The sequence below is a fragment of the Pagrus major genome, chromosome 7, assembly GCF_040436345.1.
Source record: "Pagrus major chromosome 7, Pma_NU_1.0".
Lineage (NCBI taxonomy): Eukaryota > Metazoa > Chordata > Actinopteri > Spariformes > Sparidae > Pagrus > Pagrus major.
Genome location: NC_133221.1, coordinates 16613275 through 16630092, shown reverse-complemented (window position 1 = coordinate 16630092; position 16818 = coordinate 16613275). Strand labels below are relative to the sequence as shown.

The 16818-nt window shown below is 42.3% G+C and overlaps 3 protein-coding genes across 4 annotated transcripts; all 3 read left to right on the top strand.

The window, feature by feature from the left end:
- The first annotated feature begins 481 nt into the window (after positions 1-481).
- Positions 482-1652, top strand: hoxc6a (homeobox C6a). Of its 2 annotated transcripts, none has more exons than XM_073470678.1 (2): positions 482-875; positions 1336-1652. In XM_073470678.1, exons 1-2 carry the CDS (start codon positions 482-484, stop codon positions 1650-1652), a joined length of 711 nt encoding a protein of 236 aa, XP_073326779.1. The 2 variants fall into 2 exon arrangements, with proteins under 2 accessions (XP_073326779.1, XP_073326778.1); XM_073470677.1 differs by having other exon boundaries at positions 482-878.
- A 1716-nt stretch (positions 1653-3368) lies between these two features.
- Positions 3369-5310, top strand: hoxc5a (homeobox C5a). Its single transcript, XM_073470807.1, has 2 exons — positions 3369-3840; positions 5102-5310. The coding sequence occupies exons 1-2, from the start codon at positions 3369-3371 to the stop codon at positions 5308-5310; spliced, it is 681 nt and encodes a 226-aa protein (XP_073326908.1).
- Positions 5311-15251: 9941 nt separating this feature from the next.
- On the top strand, positions 15252-16563 carry hoxc4a (homeobox C4a). The gene is made up of 2 exons (XM_073470669.1): positions 15252-15687; positions 16202-16563. Exons 1-2 carry the CDS (start codon positions 15252-15254, stop codon positions 16561-16563), a joined length of 798 nt encoding a protein of 265 aa, XP_073326770.1.
- Positions 16564-16818: the final 255 nt, after the last annotated feature.

The window sequence follows — 16818 nt, the reverse complement described above, 5'->3', positions numbered from 1 at the left end:
TCCACATTTCACATCAAAACTCCTCTCCCTTAACACCACAATCGCTTAAACTTTAATTCCAAAAACGTCTCGCCCTGCCAAGCTTGTACAGTGTGCCACTCTAACTCTACGTTGTGTTTATCGGCATTTAGCACTAATGTTCAAGCTCTGAGCTAAAAGCTACAGTTTCTCCTCAACTCCTGCCTCTCAATTGGTGGAGAACGGTCAGCTGACATTGTCATATTGTCTCTCACCGAGCCAAGCCTCGGCTATAACACTCGGGTTTGTGCGTCTTAACCGGAGATTGGAAATTAATAATATTGAATCCTCAAAGTAGCCCACGTCCAGTTAGAGAGAGGCAGAAAGTCGAGGAAAAAAAGAGAAGACCTTGGAGAAAGGTGTGGTTGGTTGACACAGACGGGAAGGAGATTTACTGAGAAGGAGATTGAAAAGAGACCGATAAAGAAGTGGGGAGAGTTGGAGAGAGGGTTACAAGCAAGGTATGAATTCTTATTTCGCAAACCCGTCGCTCTCCTGCCATTTATCCGGTGGTCAAGATGTTTTGCCTAACGTACCCCTGAACTCCACCACCTATGACACAGTCAGACATTTTTCGTCGTACGGTGCCGCTGTGACCCAGAATCGGATATATGCACCTTTCTACTCTCCTCAAGATAATGTCGTGTTTGGGTCTGGCAGGGCACAATACGAATATGGATCAAACGTGTTTCTTCAAGACAAGGACGTGCTGCCCAGCTGCAGGCAAACAAACATGGGACTCAATACACAAAGCCACATTGCTCAAGAGTACAGTTTGGATCAAGGAAGAGCAGGAGCGCAGGAGCAGAAAGGCAACATCCCGATCTACCCGTGGATGCAGCGAATGAACTCACACAGCGGTGAGTTTTACTACGACAAATAAATTAAGGAAATGGGCCAGTTTTACGATATGTCTTACCAAGAGAGTAAGTTACTTTTTATGGCCCCATAAAACATTACTGTATCCCCTCGACCTGTAGATGGGCCTTTGCATGTGCAAACAAACAGCTTTCATTTTCAGACAGATATAGTGGCCATAATCAGCAGCGTGAGGCAGAGAGGATATATTATGATGCTTTCATTATTTTAGATAATAGAAGGAAATATGTCCTTTGAGATGTGATTACAGTTAAAATGAGTTTATTTTCCTTCGTGGGTTTAGATCACAATGAGATTCTAATAACGAGGCAAAACTTTAACTGCCTCAAAGTATTATTAGAGCACAGAGAGGGAGCATGCTTCATGTGTATTTTTATATTAAATGTGACTTCACCTTGCGGATGATTAAATTAGTGCCTTCACTTTGTGTCTCAGCAGGAGTGGGCTACGGGACAGACAGACGCAGAGGACGTCAAATATACTCTCGTTACCAAACACTTGAGCTGGAGAAGGAGTTTCATTTCAACCGCTACCTGACCAGGCGCAGACGCATCGAAATCGCCAACGCGCTTTGTTTAACAGAGCGCCAGATCAAAATCTGGTTTCAGAACCGACGCATGAAATGGAAGAAAGAGAGCAACCTGACCTCCACGGTGACTGGAAGTGAACAGACAGGAGCCTCTCAGGAGGAGCAGGAGGAGCGCAGTGGCGCAATGGAAGGAGAAGAGAAGGATGAGGACAAGAAGAAAGAATAAAATAAAAGAAGACCTGATGACCATTAAAACCCAACATAACTACCTAAAAAAAAATCTACATGGACTTGAGAGCGACTCCACTGCATGATGGCTACCCCGCAGCTCTCCCACTTATATCCCATGTTGGCCACAGGAGTGTTAAGCCTTAGAAATCCGAATTATTTCAGCCACAGTCTGGCTCCCTGTGACATTTGGAGCGCTGATTATTTTTGTTTTTATTACTGCAATGTCACACTTGTATTGTGAAAATAAAAAGAAGTATTATTTCTATGTTATTTCCCATGCCAGTAAATCCTATGTATTTATCCCCCCACTCTCTCTCTTACACCCCATCCATCACTGTGAACTCTTTGATCAGCTCACTAAATAAAGTGTTGGTCAGACTTAACTCAATATTGTACATGCACATTCCACGGAAGGAAAGAGAGGGAGAACGACCGGGCCGGGCACATCACAGTATACTTGAATCGCCCGCAGAAAAAGTGTCCTGCATAAACATGAAAAGTTGCACGGATATAGACTACAGTCCACACACACACACACACATACACACATGAAATGCCTGTATATAATCAACAATATATAATGTCAATCCTGTGAGGACTTATGTGCATTTAGCCGCTTTGATAGACGCTGCATAACATAAAATCTGCGCTTAGCCCCTTCCTTTCTTTTCATCATTTGACACAATACGCTTTCCTTGTGAGATAGATTTGTACACTAGTAATTCTTCACTTTTGTTTGGGAGTTACGAATTCATGTTTTGTCATAATTGTGTACCATGGAATAAAATATTTGTAAAACTTTCATCCTCGTCTTGTGTGTCTGTGCGCATTGAGTGGAGTGCGCGTAAAGGAAAGGTTTCCTGAAAAGTCAGTGCGTGATTGTGGAGACTTGTTCCTGATTTTTATCATGACCTTTATGGTCAGCAGAGGCTGTGCGGAAAAAATGGGCAACAAAACCGGCTAATAAAGTGAATTTTAAAGCAGATTTCGGTCGCTTAATTATGAAATTATGAACTTTCAGATAGGCACAATAAGAGCACGGGAATGAGCAATGAGTCCAGTGTCCAGTTAGACACGATAACATTCCCGTAGCTGCGTTATTATAACATAATTCAAGCTACATCCAAGTTTCAAGTCCATATGCGTAAATATATTTTAACCAAATGGCCACTTTGAGTCTTCAATATTATTATTATCATTATAATTATTATTGTTATGATTATGATGTGGGACTGTCGGTGGACTCGCGGTGCGTCAGGGGCAGAGAGCTCTGGCCGGTTCTGACCGTCCTGCCCCATACCAGACACCAGATGACGCTCTTGTCTTACTGTCCTGCCCTTTTTGCGCTAAACATCCCTGCCTGGTCCTCAACAACCAACAGCTCAAAGTTTACCGGACACGTTTCTCCTATTCATCAATATCCCCATTGAGTATCAAAGCCAATTTATGACTGGCCAACATGTGCACGTGATCCCATACAAATACACCATATTTGGGCAGCGGCACGTCGGATCAAGAATTAAAAAAAAAGATACCAAAGCCTACTCCACCTATAAATCCTGGCTTATTTTTTTAGGGCAGACAGCTCAGAATTTTCCAAAAGCGGCAACAAAGAAAAGCAATGATCAACAAAAACAAGGAAATAACCGCAACAAACGTCCCGCAGCCCTCTCTAGTTTAACAAGAAAGTGTCGCTGATAGTTTAAAAACAATGAGCTCTTATGTTGACTGCTCTAATCTCAGGCAAACAAGCGAGACAACTTCTCCCAACACTATGTTTAGTTTCGATCTATCTGGGCGCGCGTCCAGCCGCTTTGAGGGTGTTAATGTGAACGGGATATTCACTTGTCCCGTCCCCACGACCTCTGTTGAGCGGGACGAGATGAAAACTAGCCTGCGTGGCAACACGGATACTCCTCTGCCGTCAGGACCACAGATAACCATGGTCTCCAGTAGCTCTTCCGTGGACGCGAGCGGGCTACACTACGGCAGCGGCACGCTGCTGGGACTGGGGGCGGACAGAGACCCGGAGAGGAGCGCGAAATCCGGCGGCAACATGAGCCAGGAGAGCGAGAGAAACGCGGAGAGCACGCAAACGGTGAAACGAAACGCAAAAGTGAACCAGGACAGTGAGCAGCGGCCACAGATTTATCCATGGATGACAAAACTGCACATGAGCCACGGTAAAGTTTGCCTATTTTCTAAAGTGCGACTAAGATGCTTTCCCTTATTCACTCTTTACGCTGCTACACTTCTTTTCGCCCGTTCCAGTTTCCCTCTTGAGTTTTATAGGCCAAACGCAGGAAATAATAAAAACTCGCGGTCATAAATTTTATGACAAAGGCATCCATTGCTCGTAAACCTGCTCTGTTACGGTGAAGAGGTGATCTGTGGGGTGATTTATGGTCGTATAATTGGATAAGAGAACCAAACTGTGATAAAACTATGAAATAATATTTACAAATTCATCTCAAAGTATTCGTGTTTTTGCTGTTCGTTTACAGTCTTAGTCGAGCTGCGTGTTTCACATTATCAGACTGTATGTGTGGGAGAAGCTTTAGCCTTAAATTGAACTCTGGGAAACACCAATGCCCTGACCCAATCATGAACTTTTCACCTCTAAAAGATTTGAATAGGCGTGCTCCTTCTCCATGCCTTCAAACCACTGGCTGGCTTGTTTAGGCTGCAGATGGACAGTGAGCACATTTGCTGCAAAAAAAAAAAAAAAAAAAGAAGAAGAAGAGGGGAGAAGCTACTTCTGTTTTGTGTTATGCAAACATCCAGGAGCACACACACAGGAGGAATGTAAAATACATTTACGTCCCATAGCAAAGGCCTGTTGCTTTACTTTGCATGCGCGACTCTATAAATAGAGAAATTATATCTGGACAACATCAGTTTCCATTTTCTAATCTTTAGATTTTACGCATCTGTTTTTCCTCCCACGATATTATTACACACTCCTGTGTGTGTGTGTGTGTGTGTGTGTGTGTGTGTGTGTGTGTGTGTGTTAGGCCGAGGCCAGTGTTTACAGGGAAGCCAACACATTATTAGTTATCCCATTTTACATAATACGACTCCTTCACTAGTAGTGTGTAATTTTTATGTTTTAATGTGAAAGGATGTAGAGGGCCCTCCTCCTTTTTAAATGAGTATATTTATTGGAGCTAGTTAACCATCCTTATCAGCCTGACATAAATTTTTATTACACAAATCCACTGTAAGTATTATCAGGTTAAATTAGGTTGTATAAAGATATTTGATCTTTTAACTGGGGGCATAAATTAGCGGATTTTAGCTCGGATTTTTGCTTGTAATGCTTATTTTTTTTATGGATAACCAAGCTCTTTCTTTTGAATGTAATAAACTTAATAGCTTCTTATTATATTTATTCACCACTATAATGCTGCTGATGAAAGCTAACTGCTTTTAATACCACTTCAGAATCGGAGGGTAAGCGGTCCAGGACCAGTTACACCCGCTACCAGACTCTGGAGCTGGAGAAAGAGTTTCACTTCAACCGCTACCTGAGCCGCCGCAGGCGCGTAGAGATCGCCCACACCCTGTGTCTAAACGAGAGGCAGATCAAAATCTGGTTCCAGAACAGACGAATGAAGTGGAAGAAGGACTCAAAGATCAAAGTGAAGGAGTAGAGGTGCACCAGTGAAGCGGGGTTGCGCCGCAGCACGTTTTCAGCCCCTCACTGCACAGTGCTGGAGTGCCGCCTGACCTCCGGATGAACTGCTAGGAGCAATGACATCATGACACCGCTCTGTGTGCTTCATCACCAATTATGTGTCACTTGCTGCAGTTTGGGACCTAATGTATTGAATATCACTCACTTTGATCAATCGGTTTACATTTCTAAATTAATTTGCTGCCCATGCGATGATAACCTCACTTTGCTGCACGAAGGGGACACGAGGTTGAGGGGAGCTGGGGTCCTTCACGCTGCCAGGCTTCGGTCTTGCAGTGCACTGAGAGGCTGCACAACGCTACTAATAATCTATGTTTTTGATTAGGGTAAACGTAGAGGAGGCTGGGTGCGTCGCATCCAACTCTTCATCAGCATCAGCATCATCATCATGTGAGAAAACTTTAAGGTCAAAGACTCAAATAAAGAATATTTAATGATGTGATCATGACAGTTAAAATAGTTTTTCCACCTCTTTTCTTCTTTCTGTTTGAATTTTGCTCTCTTAACATGTTGCAGTGCAAACAAGTTAGGACGTGTGTGACGACGTGTGATGTGTTCAGTGAGATAATATCTTTTGTGAGTGGATTTCTGTCAAGGCGTCATCCACGTGTGTCTGTCATTTTCCTTGTGAATCTAAATCATTATGTGTAATTCAGCGACTGGATGTGAAAATATTGTGATGTGCAATGAAGCCATTTTCTCTTGCCCCCCTTTGTAAACTTTCACGGTTCACACAAGGCCTAGAATAACTGATAGATTGTTGATTGTAACCAATAAAGTCTCATCATTAAAAAAAGGAAGGAAATTAATGTCAGTTTGCACGTTTCTGTTATTATTTTTTTGTGATATAGCGGGATTAAACATCTGGCTAGAAATTGCAATTCACACACACACACACACAGACACACACACAGAAAAGGGGAATACAGCGTTTCCTTTTTTGTTTCCCTGATCACGTTTTCCTCTCTGGCTCGGAATCCAAAGAATATCATTACAGACTGACAAACGCGCTCTGAAGTTTAAGGCCCCTCATAAAACTTTATTGCCCCCTTTTCCACCACAGGCAGACTCCCGTTTCCTGTTTTGCCAGGGAAGGAAGGGGACACACTAGCCTGTGATAACACTCGCCCACGACACAACATGGATGCAAAACTTTGGTTTTCCTGTGGCCGCAGCCTGACGCGCCATCACTGTCGAGGCCATATGGCAACTTTATGATATCGCCCTGCTCTTTAATCCTGGCATCATTACACTGTAGTTAAAACAACACTATCTGCTGCTGTGGAGGACATAAAATCACGCCACTTGCTGAGTGTCTACGAGTGGCGCTATGACGCAGTCTAGCCTAAGGTTATGAGGTAATTTCTCTACAGCACTACTTAAAGAAAATAAAAATCAACTCACCTCTCAAACTAATAGCTTCCTATTCAACTTCCTTGACGGTTATGAGAACCGGTGAGCGCAGCGTCCACTTTCTCTGCGCTCTGTTAGGCCTAACATATACGTGGACAATGTATTGAATCCCTTTTTGTATGTCTTTCTTTTAGGGTATTTTAAAGTTTACAAGGTTACATATGCCAATTGCCCCGAGCTGGGCCTGTGAATGGTGCATAGGGAGCACGTGGTGTCATTTAAGTGGGTTTTATGGCCTGGAAGAGCTGACAAACCTTCGATATATACACATCATATATAATCTTAACTGTCCGGAATCGCAGCTGCTGGCTTCCCCTTATCTGAGGAAGAAAGGGCTTTGTGGCAGTGAGGATGCAGTACCTTCCTCCGGACCGTGTAGTCGGCTGGTGCGGAGAGCCGAGAGCTGCTGCAGTAAGTTGATTTTTAACTTTGCCTGCACAGGCCTGCGATTATTTCACCGTGAACAAATACTGCTTATGTTTTATATTAGTGTGACTTTGGATGCACGGCTGTTTAATTGATAAGCGTCAGATTTAAAGGCACCAAATGATCGTGACTACGCGTTTTATAATTACAGAATGATGTGTTTTGAAATAATCGGGACAGTGTTTGCTTTGGGATATTTTAAAGGACATTTGTTGCTGCACATTTAGTCCGAGAGAAACCGGATTAAACGGAAATGCCGCTCATGTTATTAATTTGGATGAAATGATTATTTTTCTCCAGCAGCGTCGTCTTTATATTTGTGCCAGATTTTGATTTTTTAAGAAAAAAAAGCCAAAAATTACAAAACAAGGAGAATGGACGTTTTCATGCCTCGCCACAGATTTGAGACACAGTGGCAGTGTGTTTTGATTCAACAGTGTGTTTTGCATGTTAGTCCTGTCAGCAAGAGGATGGAAAAATGGAAAATATTTGAATGAAAAGTGAGAAAAATGAAAAGTCCGCCAGAACAATCCAAAAAAAAAAAAAAAAAAAAATCATCTGGCGTCCAGCTTCAACATCCACCCCTCCCTCCCTCCCTCTCCCTCTCTAACAAACATACTCACTCTCTTCTGTTGCACACCTGTATGTAATTTCTCTGCACACACAGTCTTATAGTTTGTCTGTAGCTGAATGCATTGAAATAAAACGTGACTTCAGCTCTGTGTGATGCTAGAATGATGTCTCGCAGCTTGAAATACTGCGCCATAGACAGAGCCATGAAATCCAAAACCTCCTGATTAAAATGCTCCATCTCTCTGTTTCACCTTGACGTGAGGTTGGTGTTTGTGCTCGTGGAGCTCCCGTTGTTTTAGGGTCATGTCTGGGCCAAGGCACAGGTTTGATTCAAAGGCACTCGTTCAGTGTGATTATGGGACCTGTGATAAACACTGTGGAGGCATGACTGCTGCATGTTTTTACTTTAAAAAGGCACCTTTCTCGAACAACAGCCCCTTCTTCTAACCCTGTTGTCCTCCCTGCAGTGGCAGATATTACTGAATTGATCAGTTTGGAGACTGATGAGGCGATGTGATCTTATAAGCTCGATAATTTTCTGTTTCTCTGTCGTGCACATCATTTAATTGCCCATGTGTCTTAGAAAGCACTTCAGCCTAGAAGTGCTGCTCTTTTCTTAATCAATGTGTGGATAATTTTGATATTAAGTCTTGTTTGGGGAGGGTGAGTGTAGCTCAGCTGACAGACAGAGCAAGGTGCAGCAGGCTGGCTGTGATGTAGCATTAACTGCATTAACACATGTCATATTGTGTGATGGCTCACAGTGTTTGCTTTTTTGTTTTTTAGCTTTTGCGAGAAAAAACGGGATGGTTTTTTTTTCAGGTGTTGCAGCATGATCGATTATACACTTCCAATAGGGGGCACTGTGTGACACGCTCCTGTGTGGGTAAATCACTGCTGGGCATGCAGTCGTGCTGTCCTCATCCTAAGATTTTATTTTTATTTTACCCTATTTTTATGTGCAGTTGTATGTCATTTTCACAGTGACCAGAGAGGGAAACACTTCACAATAAACTCGCAAAATAAAATAAAAAACAACCCAAAATTTAAAGAAATGTTTCCTCCAAAAAATAAGATATCAATATTTTCCCTTTTTCTGTAAATTATGATAAATTTGACGTGAGGTCGTGTCCTCAAAGAGGTTACGGGGCTCTAATTATTATCGAAATTATTTTATTCTCGTGACTTTTCAGTAATTGCATCTTTGGAGGAAGTTTGAATCAGACATTAATCTAATTTTGGAGCAAAGTAACTGAAAACAGTCTCATATCACTACAGTAAAAGTGAAACAGTCCAAACATCCGTTTTCTGTGAGATCTTGTATCGCTTTCTTTGACCTGTGGAGCTGACACCGCCATCATTCAATCCACAGAGGTCATTTCCGGGTGAGCACAGACTTCCCTTTGTCTGAGCCCGAATAAGAACCATAAAGTCCCATTACATCGTCTTGGAACACAACCTGAATTTATTTACAATGTGAGGACAAAGTCGTGATTTTTTTATTGACTGTTCGTCATAATTCAGCCGCCGTCTAAGTCCAGCCAGGGATTTCTATTCATAGCACATTTGCCCAAGGAAATACCGAGGATGCTTGTAAATTTACTTTTACTGTCTGAAAATGACCCGTCCTAAATTTCTGTCCTCGGTCCCAGTTCTGCTGGAGTCCACACATGTCAGGGCTTTTTTTTTTCTAGGGCAGCAGTCTCCCTTCAATTAGGCTGGATAACAGAGGAGATCAGAGCAGAGGGACGAGCTGAAGGATCATTAATATGAAATAATAACACCACATATCCAAACAGTTCGTTTCTCTATTTGTGCGCCCAGAAATTCACTGGAGGAAACTTGAGGGAAAATGATTTAGTTTGAATTCTGTTCTATTATTTTTATATCAATTGTTGCTCTTATTTCCATTTGATTCTACTGTTATTTATTTGTTGTAATTTTACGCTATGGTGGCGATTTTAAATGGAGCAAAAACGAAATATTCTGCACACACAATGCATCCGTTTATTTCAACAAATTAGCCTGCTGCCTTTACAAATACTTTCTCGATTAATGTAGAGAATGATCAGTGGGTATCTTATTGATCTAATATGTTTTTTATATATATATTCACTTAATTTTTCCCCCTAAACTTTAAGCATATTTCTCAAGAATTTAAATTATCCAATTTGGCTGCAAAAAGTTTTTCTTTTCTTGATCTAATTTTCGTTTTTTTCCCCCCTTTCTATTTTTCAGACTATTCCTCGGGTCAGGATGAGTGTGACCGTGGATTTATCAGTAAGTGTTATCCATCGCCCCCCACGCCTACCCACCTGGCTTTAGTCAAGAGATGTGACACTTCATGGAGCTTGTTATTTGGCTGTAGGCAAACAGCTGGCTCCACTGACATCAAGGCCACTGATGCCTGAACTCTTAACGAAATGTGTGCAGGAATGATGGAGTTTATAGGACTAATCAGCGTGTTTAATCCCAAATAAATATCCTCTTTTCTTTTGCAATTTCGTGAACAAAAACTAAAGTTAAAGTCGAATATCTGTCTTTCTGCGGCGTCCGGTGAAGAGCCAGTGAAGTTGCACACAGGTGATCTGGATTTAACTCTGCAGTGAGGGAGTCTAATGAACCGCAGCGTTGCTTTAATGAACTGCAAACCAACCAATGGTTTCTTTGGGGCATCTTTGTATCTAAAACCAGCTCTGCTCCCCTGGCTGCTGCTTTTACAGGGTATTCATATCCAACTAGTCTCCAGTCTGTCCGCACTTCATTAAAAACTTTTTTATTTTAACTGGACGATCCGGCGTAACGTTATTACACCTGGGGAAGAGTAAACGTGTGCAGGCTATTAGGTTAAGGGTTTGATTAAACGCGCATCGTAACCGTTTTCATCAGGGAGCGGGGATATTGCTCCACCACTGTCTGCATCCAGGTCAGCTGATGCTGCACCGAAGCACAGACAGAGCAACAATCCTCCGCATAGTTTTGCAGCAGATTTATTTTGTTTACATATGAACATGTGTGAACACGCTTGTACGGCTGTTAGTTTGCAGGGCGAGAAAGAGAAAAAAAAAAAGAAAAAAAGAAAGCTTAACAATTTCTCAAATGAACAAATGAAACATCAAATTAGTCCGCCTGAGGGCCTCATTTTTTGTACTTCTACATTATAACTAGTTATTGAACTAGGTGCACGATCTGAAAGCCATTTGTGGGGAGAAAGAATTCATTGCTGTCTCTCCATCAATAATCCTTGGCAGTGAACTATTGGAGCCAGTCAAACGCGAGGGGTGAAACGCGGGTCAGGCTGTCTAACTAATATTAAAATGCGTCCGCCAGAGCGCGCGGGGAGAGAGAGAGAGAGGGAGTGCGTGGTGTGCGTGCAGCTCCTTCACACTGCTTTGGCGCACAACAAACAGCATGTGTTTAGATAAAGCCAAATGAACACGAGCTAGATTTTTTGGGGGAGGACTATTTCCTCGTCAGTTCACAGTTTCTTGGCTCAGGATGTTTTTTTCCTTCAATAAAAAAAAAAGAAAAATCTATTGAGAGTGCACGCGGTGAAATATGTAGATTAAGATGTTTTCTGACAGTCTTTGAAGAGTCCCCCCCTCGTGCACATGGCCACTGTAATCAATTCCATTGATTCACAATCTGAGCGTGTTTGCTGTTTTTAATAACCCTCCGAAACAGGTCACATGTCTGATATTGCATTTTTCATCCGAGGCTTTTCTCATTAGCTTCCAGAGTGGCAGGAAGAAAGGTTACCGAGCGGTCAGTATGGTAATAGCAAGCAGAAGAAACGGTTGGGAACAATGGAAACTTATTTTTCATCTGTGCTGTCACGCCGTCCCTTTGTATCCGCCGTGTTTGTGACTGAATATTCATATAGGAGCTACCTCAAAGGCAGAGGGTGAATGTTAAGAGAGAACAGAGCCTCTTGTCCTGTGCACACGACGTGTTTGCATGTGTGTGTGTGTGTGAACGGATTCTCAGTGAAGATGTTAAGGTAGTTTCTGTCATTTAAAGAGCGTTTTGTTTGTGTTTTTGGCTTCAGTAAACCTGATAAACAACCTCCGCTTTGGCGCACGCTTTACACACTATTTCCACTCTATTGCAGCTTTAATATTTCTGATGACACTGTGCTATCCTTTGCCTGAGAGATGCAACCTCTGCAGCTTCTAACCCCAAAACACATTAGTTGTCTATATGTACCCTGTAGAACCGAATTTGTGTGAAGTACAAACAGTCGCAAATACGTCTCTACAGGAATACATGGGCAACTGAAATACCACGCCAGCAGCCTCTGGACCCTCCTGCTCCTGCTCCTCTTCCTCACGCATCTCTGGCTTTTTTCCCTCTGCTATTACTGCATATACACAAGCATGAGTGATATACACATGCAGCTCTAGCAACGCAATAACATTGTCTCGAAGTGTATTCATAGTCCAGACAGCCGTAGATTGTGTAGGTAGGCCACAGAGAGCAGAGCCATGTGTGCGCAGTGCGCGGCTACTACTGTGTCAGACCCTGTAAAACACGTTAGGAACCAGGGGTCGTTTAAAAGTGACTGATTTACGGCTTTTATTGCTCTATAAAACGCCTCTAACATCCTCGCAAGGGGTAATAGAAATGTCGTGCGCATTCTGTACAAACAGGACAGCCTGAGATGAAGACATTTCACCTCCTTTTTAAACATATTATGTAATTATTGCTGTTCAAACAGACACAACTGTTAACGTTGCAACAGATTGACTTGTGTGCTGTTTCTTAAACCATTTTATCTTTATTATATATATATATATATATATATATATATATATATATATATATATATATATATATATATATATATATATATATATGTGTATTATTATTATTTCAGGATTTTTTTGTACTTGTAGTTTTACTTGCTGGTGACCTCACAATTATGATAACAACAAAAAGAGAAGAAGAAATATAATCTGGATGTTGTTGGGAGGCTGCTCAGCTATTAACCCCTCTGTGTGTCTTTGAGCACAGCTGACTGTGAGGTAAGAATGGGAAGCATACAGCACATGACAAGTTTACACAGCCAGGAAGGATCAGTTTACAGTGTAACAGCAGACCTCCAGTAATGTGGCTGATGGTCAGTGCTGCAGCCGTGATTAGCATCTAACATTTGGAGGCTGGAAGATTATTGGCACCATCTTATTTTTATTTTTATTTTTTTTAAAATGTGGAATAATTGTGACCATAGTTTGAATTTATGTCAGTACTTATAAAGCTATGTTACCTCCCTCCTCGCAGCATTTTACTCTCATAAAGATTGGTTTGTGTGTATCCACAGACAGATTCAATTGCTTTAAATGGAAGTCATGTGTTTTTATTTAGGGCTTGCAAGTAAAAAGATAGAACTTTTTAGATGCTGTTTAAGAGAGAGCCATGAGCAGGCAGAATGGCAATAACACAGATGAGAGTTTGATCTTTATCATAAAAGCCTTAATAGCATTAAATAATACAAACAGTATTTGGTTCCCCCCCCCCCCCCCCCCCCCCCCCTTTTTTTTTTTTGCAAGTCTACATGCAGGACTTGTGCCCTGCATGTGGGAGGGCTCTTTAATCTAATGTGAGGGAGCACAGCTGCTCCTCAACTCTCTGGCTGTGTCTGGTGGCAACCCAATATTGAACTGAACTTCTGTGTGACACACTATAGTGGTCCTGAGACTCTTTGGTCCCCTTTCTATTAGATGTGTGACATCATACTGGTTGTGTCCCACTGCAGACTGGGTTGTGACATCATGAGGATGCTGCTGTGCACGGTTGTTGGGGTTGTGACACCGCAGTGATGCTGTTTTATGTCTGCTAATTTCACCTAGTGTTGAGTTAGTTTGGCTCCACTGTTGACATCATACTTGTAGTGCAGCAGTAGTGTTACTGCTCTGCCTGTTGTCCACTGTTGTGTTGTGATATCACAATGCCTATAAGGACGTTTTAATGTAAGTTCAGGCGACTTTTGTTGAATAATTGTTGTGTCTTTCAGAAGTAGAGGTTGTTAAAGGGGCACTATGTCGCTTTGGAGAAGAAATTCAAACTTGGAATTTTGAGTTCACAATAGAGAATCAGATTCATGCATGTGTTTACTCTTAACTTGTGTTGTCACTGCGTTTTCTCTGCCTAAAGGGGCACTGTGTAGGTTTAGAGAAGAAACTCATACTCAGAATTTTGATATTTACAATATAAATGAGGTAATAATACAAACTCAGAAATATTTATTTTTCCATAACTGAATAAACAAGCTGTTTTCAAAGGAATATAAAGTCCAGAACACTGTTTGAAGCTCGAAAGGTGGCAGGGTCCGCCACATATAAACAAAGTAAAACAGTATGAATGTGTTGTCCTTTAAGGTCAGTTTGCAAACAGAGTTGGTTTATTTAGTTTGTTTAGGCATAAAAAAAACTACAACTACACAGTGCACCTTTAATAAAACCTAAAGGCATGTATCACATTTTTGCTTTTCTCTTCTATGCACTTTCACTGTTTTGTACGGTTTACCAGGACCGCCGAGGCTTTTCTTTCTCCTTCTCATCTTCTTCTCTTACTGATATTTGCTGCTGTGACATTCAGAGCAGCTTCAAACACCATACTCCCGTCAGCGTAAGAATCCTTGCTTCAATCAGCCCATTTTTTAATCTTATCCTCACCTATTTTTAATTAAAAGTCGAAGGCAGAACCTTTTTAATGAATGGCCTTGAAGGAAAAAGAACAACACTTCAAAACCAGACAAATATCCCATCATTGAGTGAAGGCTTTTGTTTAGGCAGCCAGACTCCAGCCTGTCCACCTTTTTCTCCAACGTTATAAATGATCAGGCCTGATTTCCAAACATCAACCACACCTCCAGAGCATCTCACCACCCCACTCCACTTCAGTCCAGTCCTCTCTGACATTTAGATTCACCTACTAAATATTGGAGCTGAAATGAGCTTTAGGAGTCTCACCAACACTGATGCAGCTGTGATTCTTAAACGTGTTGTAATCTCACAGCTGAGGTGCTGCTGGTAAAGCCTTCATTAATTAGCAGATAACCTTTATATAAGGCGCAACAAAATGATTGGTTTGCTATTGTTGTGCCTTATCCTTGGCGAATCACCTATTGTCCCTTTGAATAATTGAGACCAGTGGATTTTGCCTGTTTTATTTTTTCCTTGGTCAGCAACTAGCTACTAGTTTTGTCCCCAAGATCAATTGCCTCGCTAACACAACCAGAGGGAGAGAGAGGGGGAGAGAGAGTGGGAGAGAGAGGTAGAGAGAGAGAGAGATTTGTGCCCACAATGGCGACTGTAGGTATGCTAAATACCTCTGGTTCCTTATCCGGGAACTACCTCTTACTCTGCTATTGGGCCACTGGGTCACGTGGTAAAAGTAACTTTACAGGGCTGCTCGCAAGTAGGAGGGCTTTATGGAGCAGAAAAACGACAAAGCTAGAAAAATTATTTTCCACTCCAGAAATTAATGATCATGAGCTCGTATTTGATGGAGTCTAACTACATTGATCCGAAATTTCCTCCATGCGAGGAATATTCGCAAAATAACTACATCCCTGAGCATAGTCCAGAATATTACAGCCGCGCAAGGGACTCTGGCTACCAGCATCACCATCAGGAGTTATATCCTCCGCGGGCGAGCTACCAAGAGCGCCAGTATAACTGTGCAAGCATCCCTGAACCTGACACGCCAAGGGGACATGGAGTACCCCAATCTGCGCACCTGCTGACAGGGAAAGGGCAACCTGCTTCATGTGAAACCCCACAGTTGTCCATGTCCCCCGCCACCCCACCGGCCGCAACCTCCGCCTGCAACCAAGCTACCCCGGAGCATCCAAACAGCACAGCCTCCTCCAAGCAGCCCGTGGTGTACCCGTGGATGAAGAAAATTCACGTCAGCACTGGTAGGCAACTTGTGTGTTTATGTTCCCCTGCACTCCTCATGCTCCTCTCTCCCTTTCCCTCCCTTTTATCAGTCCCTCTGACTCCCATCTCGTTGCCAGCCCCTGCTCCGATAGCAGGGAAGCCTTTGAAATGGCACAATTGAGGCGGATTTACGACTCGGCATTGGTAATTACACCCACCATAAATTTTATAGCCGAGGTATACTCAGGGCAGCCGTATCACCATGTGGCTTCTGCTGTTATGTATTGCGCGATAGAGAGAGGGGGAGAAATGAATAAGAAAAAAAAAATCGAGCTTTGTAATCTTGCATTAATAATTTAGCTCATAGTTGGATGTGAGTGTCCTCTCATTACGCTGAGAAGTTCTTAACTTCCCATTTAAATTTCTCAAACAGCTAAACATTCATATCCAATAAATCTTTCCAGCCATATCTCAGTTGAGGCCATTCTTGTTTACCCCTCCTTTCCTCCCTTTCTCTGTCTCCCTTTCTCTCTCCACTTCTGCTCTTTCCAGTGAACTCGGCTTACAATGGGACGGAGCCCAAGCGGTCTAGGACAGCATACACCCGGCAGCAAGTCTTAGAATTGGAGAAGGAATTCCACTATAACCGATATTTAACTCGGCGGAGGCGCATCGAAATCGCCCACACCCTGGTTCTCTCCGAGCGACAGATTAAAATCTGGTTTCAAAACCGCAGGATGAAATGGAAAAAGGATCACAGGCTGCCGAACACCAAAGTGAGATCCTCCTCCTCCTCCTCCGGGTCCAACACAAGCTCAGCAGCCGGCGCTGTTGCCGCTGCCTCGGCCACTAACACTGGGGCCCCCGACGAACTCACCGGAGCACAGCATGGCGAGGATATTACCAGGTTATAAAACCACGAAGCAACACTGGGGGTAGAAAAAGAACTGGTTATTTATAGAACAATTATATATTTTGTTTTCGTAGCTATCTTGTGCGGTTTCCTTTAAGTCCAAAGTTATATAAAATGCATGTTATATAGCATGGATTACTGCGAATACCGATGAATTATTTTTACGTGACACAGGGTTTAATTTATTTGAAGCTCAATTAAAATGTTTTTTATTAAAAAATGTTTTGAATGAAGGAAAAAAAAAGTAGAAAAAATA